The sequence below is a fragment of the Pithys albifrons genome, chromosome 1 (assembly GCF_047495875.1).
Source record: "Pithys albifrons albifrons isolate INPA30051 chromosome 1, PitAlb_v1, whole genome shotgun sequence".
In the NCBI taxonomy this organism is placed as follows: Eukaryota; Metazoa; Chordata; class Aves; order Passeriformes; family Thamnophilidae; genus Pithys; species Pithys albifrons.
Window position 1 is genome coordinate 80,416,021 of NC_092458.1, and position 16,371 is coordinate 80,432,391.

Genomic DNA, 16,371 nt, shown 5'->3' on the forward strand with positions numbered 1-16,371 from the left:
TTGGAGGTTTTACAGCTTTTGACAGAATTTTCTCTCTAACAGAGAGAAAATCATAGAATCATAGAATATCCTGAGCTGGAAGGGACCCACAATGACCGCTGAGTTCAACCCCTGGCCCTGCACAGAACAGCCCCAAGCACACCATGTGCCTGAGAGTACTGTCCGAACACTTGACCTCTGTCAGGCTTGGTGTTGTGACCACTTCCCTGGGGAGCCTGTTCCAGTGCCCAACCACCCTCTGTGCGAAGAATCCTTCCCTAATATTCAACCTAAACCTTCCCTGACACAACTTCATGCTGTACCCTTGAGTTCTGTCACTGGCATCACAGAGAAGAGATCAGTATCTGTCCCTCTGCTTCCTGTTGTGAGGAAGTTGTAGAATGCTATGATGTCTCCTCTCAGTCTCCCTCAGAAGGATGATCCTGTAAACTACAGGCTCTCCAAATCAGCAGCTTTTTGAATGTACTGAGGTTGTGGGTGTTTTTAATTTTGCCCCAGTAACAATTACTTTAGGAAATCCATTCATTGTTTCAAGTATCTTTAGAAAATAAGTGCAAAGAAAAGTTGGTCAAAATCCGCTGAAAAGGTGGAAAACTTTTAGATGATGGACTACAGAATTGCTTCTGCATAAAAGTGGTGAAGCTTTATACTTAAAAAACTTAAGCCTAGTAAAATACTGATGTTAGAAAAAGTCTTCATTAGGCAAAGAGTATAGACAGTCTAATACACTGTTATATTTCTCTCTGAGAATCGGGGATTCAACTGAGATTATTGCCTTTTTCTGTGCATTGACACACTGAAATCTGCCATGGTGAACCCTCAGCATAGTGGCTGAACCGGAGACCAGGGCAGGTGTGACCGCAGGTTCTGCTCAGTGACAATGAAGACAAATAATCCAGTCATAGAAGAAGAAATAACAACAGGCCTAAACTGCAGCACTTTAGCCATTTCTAATGATGAGAAGGGTGAAGCACTGAAGTGGGCTGTTCAGGAAGAATATGAAATATCTGTCGTGGCAGAGATTAGACAAATCTGGAAGACAGAAAGAAGTTACAGAAGACACTCTCAGAGCAGGGGTTAGACTCAGTGGCCACTGAGGTTCCTATAAACTAGTTTTGCTCTGATGTGATGACAGGAGCTGAAAATATAATGATTTTCAAGAGCATAAGTTGTGTGGAAATAGGTGGTGGTTTGGTTTTTTTTTTTTTGGTGTGTGTTTGTGTAGGTTTTTTTGGTGTGGTTTATTTGTTTGTTTTGTTTTTTTCCCCAAATACTTAATAAATTGCTGAGGTGTCCTATGTCAGTCATTGGATTTAGGCACGTGGAGGAGAGGTGCATGAAGTCTGCAGAGAGTTTTGCTTACTCCACAATACAGAATTTGCTACCTCAGTCAAGTTTTGCTTTTTTATTTCATGCCTCAGTGCAGTGTTGCTAAAATGACAATAAAGCAAGAGGATGACCTCGCATTGCAGACAGGGCAGTGTTATCTGTAAACAGAATCTGCTCATAAGAAATATTATGAAATGCTATCTAGCTTCTGACTGTCACAATAAATGAATTCGGAGGCACTTGAAGACGCCAGCTAAGTGTGATGTAGGTGATCTGACTGGAATGTGAAAAGAACTTTGGATGACAAGCTAAGGAAATAGAAAAAAACCTAATGGGTAGTGATGGAACAATATGGTGTGGGTTACACCCACACCCAGGACCTGCACTGCTGATGAGGGAGGGATTTTGAAGGAATGGGGCAGCCCCTTTTCTTGGCAGGCAACTCATCTGCTTGGCATCCTGCTAAGCAGCCTTATTAGGGCAGGCACCCATCTGGAAATGCTCCCCAGTACACATGGGCTGAAGAGTTCCCTGCACCCTGACACACACATTAAAAATTGAGAGATTGTGCAAGACATGACTTTCATTTCATTGGGAAATGAAATTGAGTATTTGTCCATAAGACAGTATTGTGGATTCACTGGTCAAATATGAAATTAAAATCAAAACTGAAATAAAAAACCCAGTCCTCTGTATAAAATTAAGTTTTACTTAAACATTATGTTTCCAGATATTCCAACACTTCTCTGAAAACAGGCAACATCCCTGAATATTAGTAAAAGATCTTTGCTAAAGATCTTTCAAAGAGCTATGGTTTTGACCGTAAAAATATTTTCAAGAGACAGTCAAGAAAGTGTATTGATCTGACAGGGAGAAAAGCAAAAGGTTCTATTTTTGTCTTGTGAAAGACCTGTTGTAATTACAATAGTTAAGAAAAAAAGCAGTTGACTGGCTCATCTCTTTTCACTCCCTAACATTTCCATCATTTGACACTTTTTTTATTCAGTAAAAAGTCTGAAAAGCCCCCCAAAATGGTAGGTTTTAGGATTAGAAAATGAAAGGCTACTTTCATTCAGGCTGAAGCCCATGGCAGTGAGTTACCAAGAGTTTAGTATGCTGCTTTGGCAGCATACATAACCCTGCTCACAGCTATTCACATGTTCTGCTCCTTTTGGTGCAACAGTGAGCATCAGAAAATACTTGGAATATGATCTTGAATTCAACATAGCATAAAACATACTTTTTAATTAAGTCTGTGCTTACATAACTTCTGTAGCTTCCTCCAGGATAAATATCAGACATAAACCTTTGGGCCACACTATTTTCCATCATTTATCCATAGACCAGTAAGCCCCAAAGACTGAGAAAGCAAATGCTTAGGAAATTGCAACTGTGTTTAACCATTAGAAAAACTGCTGAAGATCACTACAACAATTATATGAATGAAGCTAGAGGCTGAACTTGGTCAACACAAGGGAAGGACAATCTTTGCTTCATGAAATGCAACTGTTTATACCACTGTTTGTATGCTTTTCCTTCCTACAGGGTGTTAACATCTCTAAATGGTTTGCTATCTTTAAATGTTAACAGGACCTGGATTCTGATGATGTCTCTGAACCTGAACAAATAAGTTTCTTTTGCTCAAATTCAACAGAACATGACAGAAAAGCAGCCCAACTGGGTTAAATCAGAGATGCAGTGAGCCCACTAGCTTTTTCTGAAGTTGTCCAATAGCAGATGTTTAAAAGCAAAAGTAGAAGTAAAATGATTGTTTCTTGAAATCAGGTGTTAATAGTTGCCATTGCTTTCATTGCTTGCTAACTTACCTAATTCCTTTGTCTTATTTATTTTTGTACAACATCCTGTAATAATGAGCACCAGAATTTAATTATTGCATGGAAAGGTACTATCCATTGCCTTATTCAAACCTGAGATCTGAAGTTTTCCCTGGAGCTTCCTAATTGTGATTCACATTCACTGTTTTTGTATCCATCCTGATTTTGTAGACCTTAATTTCACAAGCCATGGATTGTAGGAGTTGAAATAAATCGAAAGTTATATAAATATTCTAAATAATATTTTTAAGAAGCACTGAACTAATTTTCTAGATGAAGTAATGCACACAAATTTGGCCTTTGAAAAGATTATCCTTTAGCTCTGCCTTCTAACAGGTTTGTCAACTGCATTGCTGGCTGTTCTTTGTGCTGATCAACCACAAATGTCACCCCACCCATAATACTTTATTTGTATCTTACTGTCAGATTTGGGACTAAAAAAGAGGTATGAACAGATGCATAAGAATTTATAAACCTGTAGGATAATTAGACAGTTTCTACTTTAAAATCATAGTTATCTCAACAAATGTTGGTACTGCCTCAGGAAACGTTTGTTGTGGGTTATCAGTTCTTGAACATTGCTTTTATAGGGGAAGAAATAAGTCAGGGCCGGTAGAGTGAATTAGGTAACATTGCAGCAGGGTAACACTTTTACCTATACAAAATCTTCCAGGATTCTCTGTATTCAGCAGTGTGGTGGTTTTGTTTTGTTTTTTTTTTTTTTTTTTTTTTTAATATGTGTCCATGCGCATCTCTGGGCCAAATTTAGGAATATTCCATGAAGAGCTTTCACTCAGTTTCATCTTTAGAGTAAACTAAGACAGCTCCACTTGCCCACACAGTCATGAATGTGTCAGCCAAAGGTGCCACAGACACACATAAACTCATTCCTATCTGAATTTTGATTTTTATGCTGATTTTGAAACAAGAGTTTTCCTGGGCCCAGTGCAGCCCTGTTTATTTGGGCTGAATTCCCATCAGATTAAAAAAAAGGAAGCAAGTAAAGCATGGACAGTTTACTCCACTTCTTTTTGAACACTGAAAGGCCAAATGGAAATGCTGACCCCTAAAATGAACATACATATATGTTCAAATGTGCACGCAAACATCTCATTTTATATCTTGATGCTTAATTTAGCAGTGAATGCTTCTCCCTTTGTGTTCTTTCAATCACAAGCTTAGATTATCTTTTAACAAAAGTTTTGAAATTGTAGGACTTTGTATATAAATAAATACATATTCTTTTTTATAAACAAAATCAATTTTTAGCTAGTACTAACAACAGAAAGTTTGGTCCCAAAAGGGTACAATGGTCTTGGTCTGTAATTACACAATTTCCTAAATACTGACATAAACACTAACACTGAGTGACTGGAAGATTAATGTTACACTGATGACAAAAATGGAAAAACTATTTGGGGAATCAAGAGGTAATTAAATTCTTGACAGATACACTGGAATAAGGACCACTAGTTATACGAATGAATTATTCCCCCGAGGCTTTGATTATATACAGGAAATAGACCTTTAACAAGTGATTTCATTGGCAATATAAAACTCATTATCTCCCAAAATAAGTGACAACAATATAAGTAATTTACAAGGTTGCAGAGTGTGGTCATTTCAAACTAAAAAAAGAATTCTGACTCCTGAAGAAATGCAATGACATGAATCAGTTCCTCCTTAATGCATTTTGTTATCTATTTTATAACAAGTTATTTGCATGTGCAAATAATGTGCAGAGGCTGAACTCGGGTTCCATGTGCCTTGAAAGTCTGGAAAACTGCTTTCAGTCAGTGCACTTGCAATTGAATTCAGAAACTGTTCTGTAGAGCAGTAACAGGGATGTATTTGAAAGTCTGAACTATTATTTTGCTGGCATGCAGAGGCTTGGGAACAACTGCACTGGGAACTGTGTGTTCATAGCAAGAAGAATTTCTTACCCTGCTAATCTGTCTGAAAGGATGGAATAAACTGGGGTAAAGGAATTGTTATTATTACCATTACAGAGGGAAACTGAAGCAAGAAGACACTAAGAATGAGTATTTCAAACTAGGCAGAAGATCACAGCAACAGTGGCTCTGGAAGGGACTTGCTGAACCAACTGGTTCTTTCCCTTGCTAGAACGTACCTATGACCATGTCCTCTCATCACATGGTTTTGGGCCTACCTTGTGTTTTCTGCATCCAAACAGGACCTTTTCCTGATGGTTTCTGAATCTCTGTCTCATAGTTTACTTACACAGGCCCTTAGTTGTACATCCCAAACACGCCAACTGGACTGTTCAAAAATAAATCCCTGCAAATATCAAGTATTCACTACTGCTACAACTGCAAGCTACACTTCTGCAGAAAAATATACCTTAACTGCTAGGACTGGCATTTCTCATTCTATAACACTCACCAGCCAGATGGCAACATACAGGATATTAGACATCAGGCTAGGAAGAACTGCTGGCTGTTGGGCACAACAAAGCAGTGATGGAGACTGGTGACAGCAGGAATGCCATTCTGTCCAGGCACTGCTGCTGGAAGGGAACGTGTGTGTTTTGTGTTGGTTAATCACTGTGCCTGCTGTGAAACACACTGGTGTTCAATGTCTGTCACAACTGTCAAAGCAGAACATTCAAAACCTGTATTTTTGCATCTGGGACTCCTTAACTTTCAACTCCCGATTTGAGATGTAATGGCTTTTGAAGCCACAGAATTTACATGTCTGGCTCTATATCATTATGTTATTATCCATCTGCATTAATTTTCAAAGTCTTTTCTTCTCCATCATTTAACTAAAATCACAGCTATCACAGAATGCTCTTTATTTTCTTAGAACCTTCCCATTAGGAAGCACTGTCATTCAGTATTATTATAAAAAGAATATAGAAATATTTCAAAGATTTTTTAAATATATTTTTATATATATATAATATATACAGATTATTAGAATATATAAAATACATACACTAATCTTCTCTCTTCATTATACTACAGGTCTTGGTAGCAGCAACCTAAATACTCCTTATGCTGCTAAAATTTTCTCTACTCTGAAACTTTTGAAACACTTGCAAAGTGCAATTTCAAAAGGTTTCACTGTTTACCTACCCCTTTTGCATCAATTACACCAGGCTTTGCGTTGAATTTCACTGTCTTCAACCGGGCACGCTCCTTTCTTTCAACTCTGGGGAAAACACAAACAAAGCAACACATGTTGATTATATTAATGTTTTGTATGATACATTTGATACCTGCTCTTCCAAGACTTACTATCCATAATGCAAGCATTTAAAGCAAATATCATAAATTGAAAAGAGAGGTCACTTTCTCAGGAAAGGAGCATTTTTCTGGGAAACACAGGACTGGGTTTGAGGAGCCTTGGCTGCCCTACGCCAGCAGAACACCACTGCCTCCTAACACACATGGGAGTGTGGGTAAAGCATACCAGGGACAGATTTACTCTCTCTAATTTAAGCTGTACAAAAATCAGGCAACATTTAGAGTTCCTCTATGGTAAGAGGAATGAAACAAGGACAGAGAGAGAATAAGCTGTGCACCTTAGTGCATTTTACAGTGGAGCAAATTTTAGATCATACAAATACGTTAAAGCGAATCCCAATATTCCATAAGGATATTCATGTCCTTGCTCAGCTTGATTAATATGTACATTACTGTAGGAGTGCCATGTCCTACCTTTGCAAAACCATCTACAGAATCTATCATTTGACTCAAGTAAAAAAATCCGATCATCCATCTGAAGTGGAAACACTAACCTTGTTCACCTAAGACTGTGAATTGCTCTAGGAAATCAAAGTGAATCTTGCAAAGTTACCTCATAAGAGCTAAATACTGTATTTTTATTAAACAACAAATAGTTGGGAAGAAAGTGAGGTTTATTATATCCTCCAAACTAGTCCACATATGGCCTTTTTTTCTAACTTTCACAGTTTCCCACAAACACCATTAGAACACATTCCTGTAAATCTCTTGGTTTCTAAGTCTGGGTAGCAAGAATACGTAGTTTGTGATAATTATTTTTAAAAACACAAGCTCTAGTGTTTTGATAGAATGATAATTAACACAATATGTTTTCTTGTTTCTGAGCAGGCTTATACATGTCCTACTGAAAAACAGTGAATGTTGGTTACTATAGCTACAGTTTAAATTTAGATTAAATGCATTTCTCTGTAAGTGCAGAATATTCACATGGAAACAGCTCAAATGCAGCTTTCAAACTAAATCTGTGTTATTAAAAAACCATGAACAGTCTCAAATTTAAACTAGCAGATGAAGTCCCTTGGTAGTACTGGTAAGAAATGAAGACTTGAGGCTGTGTAATTGCCTAAATAGGATGGATGCCTTCTGAGGAAATAATTAGCACAAATGAACACAAAATTCTACTTATTAATCTATGTTAACATTTAAACTCATTCCAGCCCTGCCTAACTTCCTAAAACATCTGTTTTAAACTTCATTTCTTATTCTCTGCATACAGAAATTAACCCTGAAGAGTGAATCTTATTTATAAAGTTTGTCATAATTGCATTAGCAGCCATGGAGTTATTGTGGCTTTCTAGAGGCACAGCAGACAGATGAAGAGCTGCAGAAACATTCTGCATTGCTTTGAGAAGTATTGAAATACTGGCATTAAGTGCCATTAATCCTTCAGGCAAACATAGCAACAATGTTCATATTATGCTCAGCGTGCCTACTGAATATTCCAAACATTTCATCATCTGGCATGGTATTAAGTGTAGCACACAGCGTTGCCTCCCATTACAATTTTCCTGACACCTTCCACAATAAAACTGTTCTCAGTTACTTATAATTTAGCTGAACTGTAAACTTCCAAGCTGGAATTTTCTGTGTCTCAGGCTGATTACATTCCTGTTGCTGCCCAAACTGCCAGTGATGTGGGTTAGCTGCTACAACACGGTTGGACAAAAGAAATAGTTTTGCCCAATTTATAATAGACTCTTAAAGTGCTTCAGCTCAGGTTCTGTACTGCCTTCATAGTTATCTCAAAAATGTTGGTAATACCTCAGGAAACATTTGTTGGGGGTTATTAGTTCTTGAACATTGCTTTAATAGGGGAAGAAATAAGTCAGCGCCAGTAGAGTGAATTAGGTAACATTGAATGGGACTTGAATGGTGGCAGTGGGTTGGTCTGGTGATAGGAATATACCTCTTTTTTTTTCTGAAGGAATCAACATACATTTCTGAAAAGCTTTGGTTTTACATGCTCTGGAGAACTCTGTTAGAATTTAGCTAGGGTTCTTGAAAGATTTAATCTTTGAAATGGTCAGCATGCAGGACTGCAGTGAACTAAGAAGGTTTAAAACTTCTCATCTGAGCTATCTGGACACTTTTGCCAAAGACAGCTGAAAAGGGAACTAAAATGACAAAGATACAAAGTTTTGAATATCAGTTCTTTGAAATTTGTTGCTCTAGCTCTTAGAAAAGACACTTTTAAAAGGAACACCAATTCAAACACTTTCAGCATTTTTTTTGAGTTTTCATGTTTGTAATTTCTATATTTAATAAATAAAGTTGACTGGGTTTTTTTCCCCAAGAAAAAAGTAGCTTGGGCTCAAAGGGTTGTTTGCACCAACTGATACTGTGACTGTAAATATGAGCGTAAATTGATTTAGCTGACAGAAAACCTACTATCCCTTGAACAACATTTTGATCCATCAGCTGAAGAAATTGCTTATAAAGGAAGGAAAGTTCCACTTCAAACTGTGACCATTTTTCATTCACTGCTGCTTCACACAGCAGGATTATGGGAGTTGTGAAAAAACAGGAAGTGAAGGAGGAGGACTCCTTTCTGCCAAATTTGCAGAGGCCCAGATATGCAAGCCTGACTTGCCTGAAGTCACTGCTGTGCCCCTTTCTAATCATATATTTGCTTGATAGAGCAATACCTAAGGGATAAGGAAAGCACAAATACAATTTCCAAAAGAACTTCACGGCTCAAGTACCATTTTCAAAAGTGTCTGTAGGGTCACCAAAACTCAAAGATATTTCAAGAAATGTTCAAAAAACCCTGCAGCCATCATTCAAACATGACTTGGGAGCTGAAAGGCTCTGAGCCCCATGAGGAGATGTCATCACCTGGCACAACCAATGGGGATTTCCCCTCCATCTTCCCACCCACTCTCCAAGAGTAACTCCCTGCAGAAACATTGCTGTGAATAGGGAAATTATCTAAGACCATCTGTGATCTGGGGCAGTTGGAGTATACCCAGTATATTCACTTTCTCTTGAAAACATTTGTGGTAGTAGACAGCTCTTGCCCCTTTTTTAAAGAGATGGTCAGGATTCACTCTCTGGTTTCAATGTAAAGCTAAAGAAGTTAAGCAATACATTGAAAATATATTTCAGCCTTCAGATTCCCTCACTAGCAAGTTTAAGACTTCAGTTCTTTGGGATGCTGTTCTCCTCCTACTCTTCTGAGGAATTTAATACTGGGATTCAACACTCACTGCACTGTAATGTCTATCTGCTTTTGTGTTTCTGGGCACTTGTAGCTGTTGAAAATGGGCCGGTGGGATTTTTCAAAATGAAACTTTCAGTTCTTCATGTGTACTGCAAGAAAAAATCAAGTATAACTCAACAGGACATGAACTGTGATTGTCCATTGTTGGAGGTTAATGGACCACTGGGAGTTTTGTCAGTGCCTTTCTAAAAGCACTAATCAGTCTTCACAGCAGAGATGTGGAATACCAAGTGAGACATGCTTTAATCTTCAATAAGAGTGTTCATCATTGATGTAGAATACAGATGCAAATTGCAAGCAGGTTTCAAGGATGAAATGGTAACAGTAGCTTAATTTGCACAGATTTGGCATTGAGGTGTTTTGCACGATGAAAGTTATTTCCAAATCAAGGGTGAGTACTGAAGTGAGGAGAATTAGCAAATAGAAGAAATGAATGCAAAATGGATTCTTGAAACACCTTGCTATATTTTGCCTCTTGATTAACATGTCTCATCTTGTTTCACTATTTCCAGGTCATCTGCATGATATTTATTCCACCTGCCCATCAAGTGAAAGACAAGTCATAATATTTACCTACTACTTATAGTTCAAATATGCAGTCTCAGTTTGTAGCTTTTCATTGCTTCCATCCTTTGCACTGCTTACACTTGTTTATGTGAGGTCTGGGCTTACCAATAGATTCCCATTCTCAAAATTATTTTTGAGCATTGCTGAAGTGACATTTTTTCAGCTGAGCACATATCATTCAGTAGCAGAGAACGTGCTCTGGTTCAGCTCTCCACTGTCAGTGACTTGCTTATAGAGAGCAGCTCAACACCTGGTCAATATTTATGAAAAGGGTAAACCTAATTACATTAGGAAGTGAATTCTCATAAAACTGTAGAACAGCCCTCTTCTGTTTAAAAGCCAACAGCTGTTTTCCTTCAGCACAAAAGTTTTCCATCATTGCAAGACCACAGGAAGAGGTTTATACCTACACATGCTTACTGATGTTATTCTGTATTTAGTTTCCCCAATTAGATTAGCAAATATAGTCAGGTATCTTATTTTAAACAAAGCTCACATGATTATGCCATGTTAAAAAGTTTTATCATATAAGGATTAAAATCTTAGGGGATGTTTAGAAAGGTAGACAATTTATAGGAAACCATTAAAAATAAAACATGCCCTTCTGCCAAGTTGAGCAGAATAACAAATTTAAACTGGCTTTTTGCCCACAGGGACTTCTGTGCTGGGAAAATCTCTTGTTCCTTGTCCTTAAATGTTTGTGAAACATTGGGTTTTATGTTCTTTTCCCCCCACTTTGCTCTGAAAGAAGAGTGCGGTTACATGTATTTGTGGGGAGAATGTTGTCTATTTGAGAACACAAATATCAGGCTGGTACCTCCATACACCTCCAGCTGGTAATAACAGAGATAGAAGTTGCATAACATTTTGCAGTCAGATGTATTTAAACTACCTAAAAATGGGTAGATGTCCAGTCTGACAGCAGTTTTGTGACTGCACATCTTAAAGACAACAGAAAGACCACTGTAATTATTTCAGTGTTTTAAGGTCAAATCCTCACTGTCTGCAGTGGAAACGGTTGTAAAAGTGATGAGAATTTATGCTCAGCCATTCTGGGGCAATCTATGTGAAATCCCAGGCTGCATTTCAGACTCACAGACTCAAGTCAAGCAGATATACAGATATCATAGAAAATACTGAAGCTTGACATTCGTGAGGTGGGAGGTTGCTGTTGTGGGGGGCTTGCAATGTAGGAGCTTGTCTGTGTGCAGAGACTCAGCACAGAAAAAGTGAAAAGAACTGGAGGTGTAAAATCAATGTTACAGCAAATTAAAATCTTTTTACTACTTTATTAGAGCATCTGTCTAGGATTTTAATGCACTCTGACTTATGCACATTGGTTTCATGCATTCTGTTCATTCTAATGTGAGTGCTTCCATGGGGAGGAAATCACAGACATAGGCTGCTCAGCTTGCTGCTGTCTCTTATGAGAAGCTTAATTTGTTTGGGTTTTTTTCATATGGATAATGAGAAGGACAATGAGGCAAATAAAAATTCTCATGATCAAAAGCACAGCATATGTATAAACGCTGATCTAAATCTATACATATATACATCTAAACCAACAAAAATCCAGTGTAAATCTAATTCTGTTGGTCATTCCAGTATAAATAGTAGTTTTTGATGACAAGAGAGCAATGCACATGTGCAAACATAGTGCACAGGTAATACTGCAGGCTATCTGAGACATTGGTACAGAGTTGGTCATTCTGTCCTCTTACCTTGCAGAACCTGCCTGATATAATTATACCCTGTTATCACCTTAAACATAGCTTGGATAGATCTTTTGGGAAGATGGCCTGCAATGTTAATTTGTTAATACTATATAATAACTATTTGGTGATTGTTAAATCCCAGCTGAAGTGGTTTGCAGTCTCTCATGATGAAGTCTATGCTTCCCAACACCAGCATGAGATGATACCACAACACCTTTATAGTATTATATTTGGTTTATACCCAACTGTTTACTCAGTCCCACGGTCAAGAACAACAACTGCAATAAGACAATAAATACATACTGACAAATGAACAAAATGTTATTTTCAGACGTAGAAATGTTTGCAATTGTATTTAAGAACTGGAGGATACTGAAAATTTAATTTTTATTAATCTCCACAGAGGTCATTGGCTCACCAGTTCATGAGATTTGGTCCTTGCCAGCAGAAAAACATGGGACCACCCCCATATCTTTGTGCTGCCTCTTGCAGTAAACCTCCTCTAGCTAAAGTTCTGTCTTCCAAAACTCCCTCTTAAAGCCTGACTTTACAATTTAATGATAAACAAGGCAACAAGTCCACACATTAGCAGTAGCACTGAAATCTAATGACAAAAAAGCTTTCAAACTCTACTAAATCATTGACAGGTAAAGTACCAAAAATCCTAGAGAGAATAATGAGTGGCAGCTCCCCTATAATTCCAAATTATGATTTCTTCTGGTATACCACGTATGTTATAGAGAAGAAAAATAGTAAGGAGTCTTGATTTATCATTCAAATTTCTCTAATCAGCTCATGCTAAAATGTCACTGTATGATGGACTGTTCCGTAAAAACCTCCAAAAACTAAACACACGGAAAGCAATTACCATTACACAGCACCTCAGAGAAGCAATACAATGCATTTGTTATTGCTTGATGTGTTTATATACAAAATATATGTATATATATATATATTTGTGTACATGTATACATATCTCTCAAAACCAGAATTGAAGTGGTCAGTGGTTTTCAGAGCTTTTCTGTAATGATTTCACTTATGGAAAATGCAGAAGTATCTTCTCTGTTGCTGGACAGGAACTAATGCAGTGAAGCAGACAGCTAAAAGACTAACTCTGCCACTAAGAATCTCTGTATCTCTATAGCTTCTCCCTGACCTTAACTGCAAAAAATGTTACCATCACACAGGATAGCCTTCCACAGGCAGGAAAAGGAATACATGCACAACACCAAAACCAGACCCCACCAAACCAACCCTCCAAAAAATCCAGACCTTGAAAAAAAAAGGAACAGAAATGAATGGGGGATTGAAAAATATAAGACAAATATAAAGTCCTTTCAATTTACAACGTCATAGGAAGTTGGGTTTGCACAAGTCACAGCCCAACAAACAGCTACAGATGTTCTTTCCTTTCTATCACAATATTTTACAGCTAGCTATTGCATATGCTGTACTACATATAATGCAATGCTGTGCTGGTTTGAAGGTGAACCAGCAGGGGAAAATGAACTCACCACGAGAGAGATTATAAGTCAGAGCTAAAATTTAATAATAATATTATTATAACAACACTGACACACAAGGGAAATTGCTTTCAACTCACAATACCCCAGCAGTATAACCCAGTGTCCTGGGGCACAAACCCAAGGGGGTTTGTTTGCCCTTGTGCTGAGACCCCTGTGGCTCCCCCAAGTCCAGAGCAAAAGGAAAAGAAAAACCTGTTGGTGCAGGCGAGGGCTGTGGTCTGGGCGAGAGCGATGATCTCCTGCTGTCGAGGTCCTGCTGCTGCTCTGGATCCGACGAGAAGGTTCCCGAGGTCTTCTTACCCACCACTCATGTACCCTCAGGGAGCACTCAGTCCCTCCCCCTGGGCGGGGACTCACACAATGGGTGATTAACTCTGGGAGCCAGGGGTTGTTGAGCTGTTGATGGCCCATTAGCAGCTCCGCCCCCCTCAGGCTGGGTGTGAAGTGATAATGGCTCCCTGGGCAGCTGCTGCTAATGGCCCATTGTCCTTGGGGAATGAATAGAGGGGGTGGAATACACAGGTTTGATCACCACCACACAGGGTTAGCTGGTCCCTCCAGCTGAACTAGGACATTATCCACCCCTTATTCCACTCCATCTAGTCATTCCCAAATTAACCCCCTTTTTACCTATACATATATATACACATATATACAATGAAACATTACAAACTCTTCTCGCTCAAAATTAGGTCCCCTTGTGGTACACAACGTGTTTCTCCATCTTTTTGCATTACCCACCAAGTGCAACCAGGTCCTTGAGCAAAGACAATCCCTCGGATGGGTTTGCCTTTGTTTGAGGTGGGACTAACCCAAACAGTCTTTCCTAACATACCTCTCATATGGACCACAGGGACTTTATCTCCATCTACAGTATTCAAGAGTTCTGATTGGGCAGGGCCAGCTCGATTGATGGAGCCCCGGGTGTTGACCAACCAGGTGGCCTTTGCCAAATGCAGCTCCCAGTGTTTGAAAGTTCCCCCACCCAACGCCTTCAAGGTTGTTTTCAGCAGTCCATTACATCGCTCAACTTTCCCGGCAGCTGGAGCATGGTAGGGGATATGATACACCCACTCACTGCCGTGCTCTCTGGCCCAGGTGTCTATGAGGCTGTTCTTGAAGTGGGTGCCGTTGTCAGACTCTATTCTCTCTGGGGTGCCGTGTCTCCACAGGACTTGTTTCTCAAGGCCCAGGATGGTATTCCGGGCAGTGGCGTGAGATACGGGGTATGTCTCCAGCCATCCAGTGGTTGCCTCTACCATGGTCAGCACGTAGCGCTTGCCTTGGCGTGTTTGGGGAAGTGTGATGTAGTCAACTTGCCAGGCTTCCCCATACCTGTATTTTGACCACCGTCCACCATACCATAGAGGCTTCACCCGCTTGGCCTGCTTGATGGCAGCACATGTGTCACAGTCATGGATAACCTGTGAGACACTGTCCATGGTTAGATCCACCCCTCGGTCACGAGCCCATCTGTATGTTGCATCTCTGCCTTGATGACCAGAGGCATCATGGGCCCATCGGGCTAGAAACAATTCACCTTTATGCTGCCAATCCAGATCTACCTGAGAGACTTCAATCTTGGCAGCTCGATCCACCTGCTCGTTGTTACGATGCTCCTCATTAGCCCGGCTCTTGGGTACATGAGCATCTACGTGACGGACCTTCACACTCAGCTTCTCTACCCGGGCAGCGATGTCCTGCCACATCTCAGCCGCCCAGATGGGTTTCCCTTTGCGCTGCCAGCCGGCCTTTCTCCAGCGCTCCAGCCATCCCCACAGAGCATTGGCCACCATCCACGAGTCAGTGTAAAGGTAGAGTCTTGGCCACTTCTCTCGTTCGGCGATATCCAAAGCCAGCTGAACAGCTTTCAGCTCTGCAACCTGACTTGATCCACCTTGTCCTTCAGTCGCTTCTGCAACTCGACGTGTAGGACTCCACACAGCTGCTTTCCATTTCCGGCTTGTCCCTACAATGCGGCAGGAGCCATCTGTGAAGAGAGCATATCGCTTCTCCTCTTCTGGTAGCTGGTTATATGGTGGGGCCTCCTCAGCTCGTGTCACCTGCTCCTCTTCTTCTTCAGAGGACAATCCAAAACTCTCACCTTCCGGCCAGTTGGTGATGATTTCCAAAATCCCAGGGCGATTAGGATTCCCTATCCGGGTTCGCTGCGTGATCAGAGCAATCCACTTACTCCATGTGGCATCAGTGGCGTGATGGGTAGAAGGAGCTTTTCCTTTGAACATCCAGCCCAACACTGGTAGTCGGGGTGCCAGGATGAGCTGTGCCTCAGTGCCAATCACTTCTGAGGCGGCTCGAACTCCTTCATAAGCTGCCAGGATCTCTTTCTCAGTTGGGGTGTAGCTGGCCTCAGATCCTTTGTATCCCCGGCTCCAGAATCCCAGCGGTCGTCCTCGAGTCTCCCCAGGTACTTTCTGCCAGAGGCTCCAGGATGGGCCATTCTCCCCGGCTGCAGTGTAGAGCACATTCTTCACATCCTGTCCTGTCCTGACTGGCCCAAGGGCTACTGCATGGGTAATCTCCTGTTTAATCTGCTCAAAGGCTTGTTGTTGTTCAGGGCCCCACTGGAAATCATTTTTCTTCCGTGTCACAAGGTAGAGAGGGCTTACAATCTGACTGTACTCAGGGATATGCATCCTCCAAAAGCCCACGGCGCCTAGGAAAGCCTGAGTTTCCTTCTTGCTGGTCGGTGGGGACATAGCTGCTATTTTGTTGATCACCTCTGTTGGAATCTGGCGACGCCCGTCTTGCCACTTCACTCCTAGGAACTGAATTTCCTGAGCAGGTCCCTTGACCTTACTTCGTTTAATGGCAAAACCAGCTCTTAGGAGAATCTGGATTATCTTCTTTCCTTTCTCAAAAACCTCCCCTGCTGTGTTCCCCCATACA

At 40.3% G+C, this 16,371-nt stretch overlaps 1 protein-coding gene across 23 annotated transcripts in view; it reads right to left on the minus strand.

The window, feature by feature from the left end:
* The window catches only part of DLG2 (discs large MAGUK scaffold protein 2), a 1,023,852-nt gene that overhangs the window by 35,828 nt on the left and 971,653 nt on the right, over positions 1 to 16,371 (minus strand). For all 23 annotated transcript variants that reach the window (XM_071556365.1, XM_071556356.1, XM_071556345.1 and 20 more), the window contains one exon: positions 6,263 to 6,338. In XM_071556365.1, coding sequence (XP_071412466.1) covers positions 6,263 to 6,338 — 76 coding nt within the window. The remainder of the gene's footprint in view (positions 1 to 6,262; positions 6,339 to 16,371) is intronic.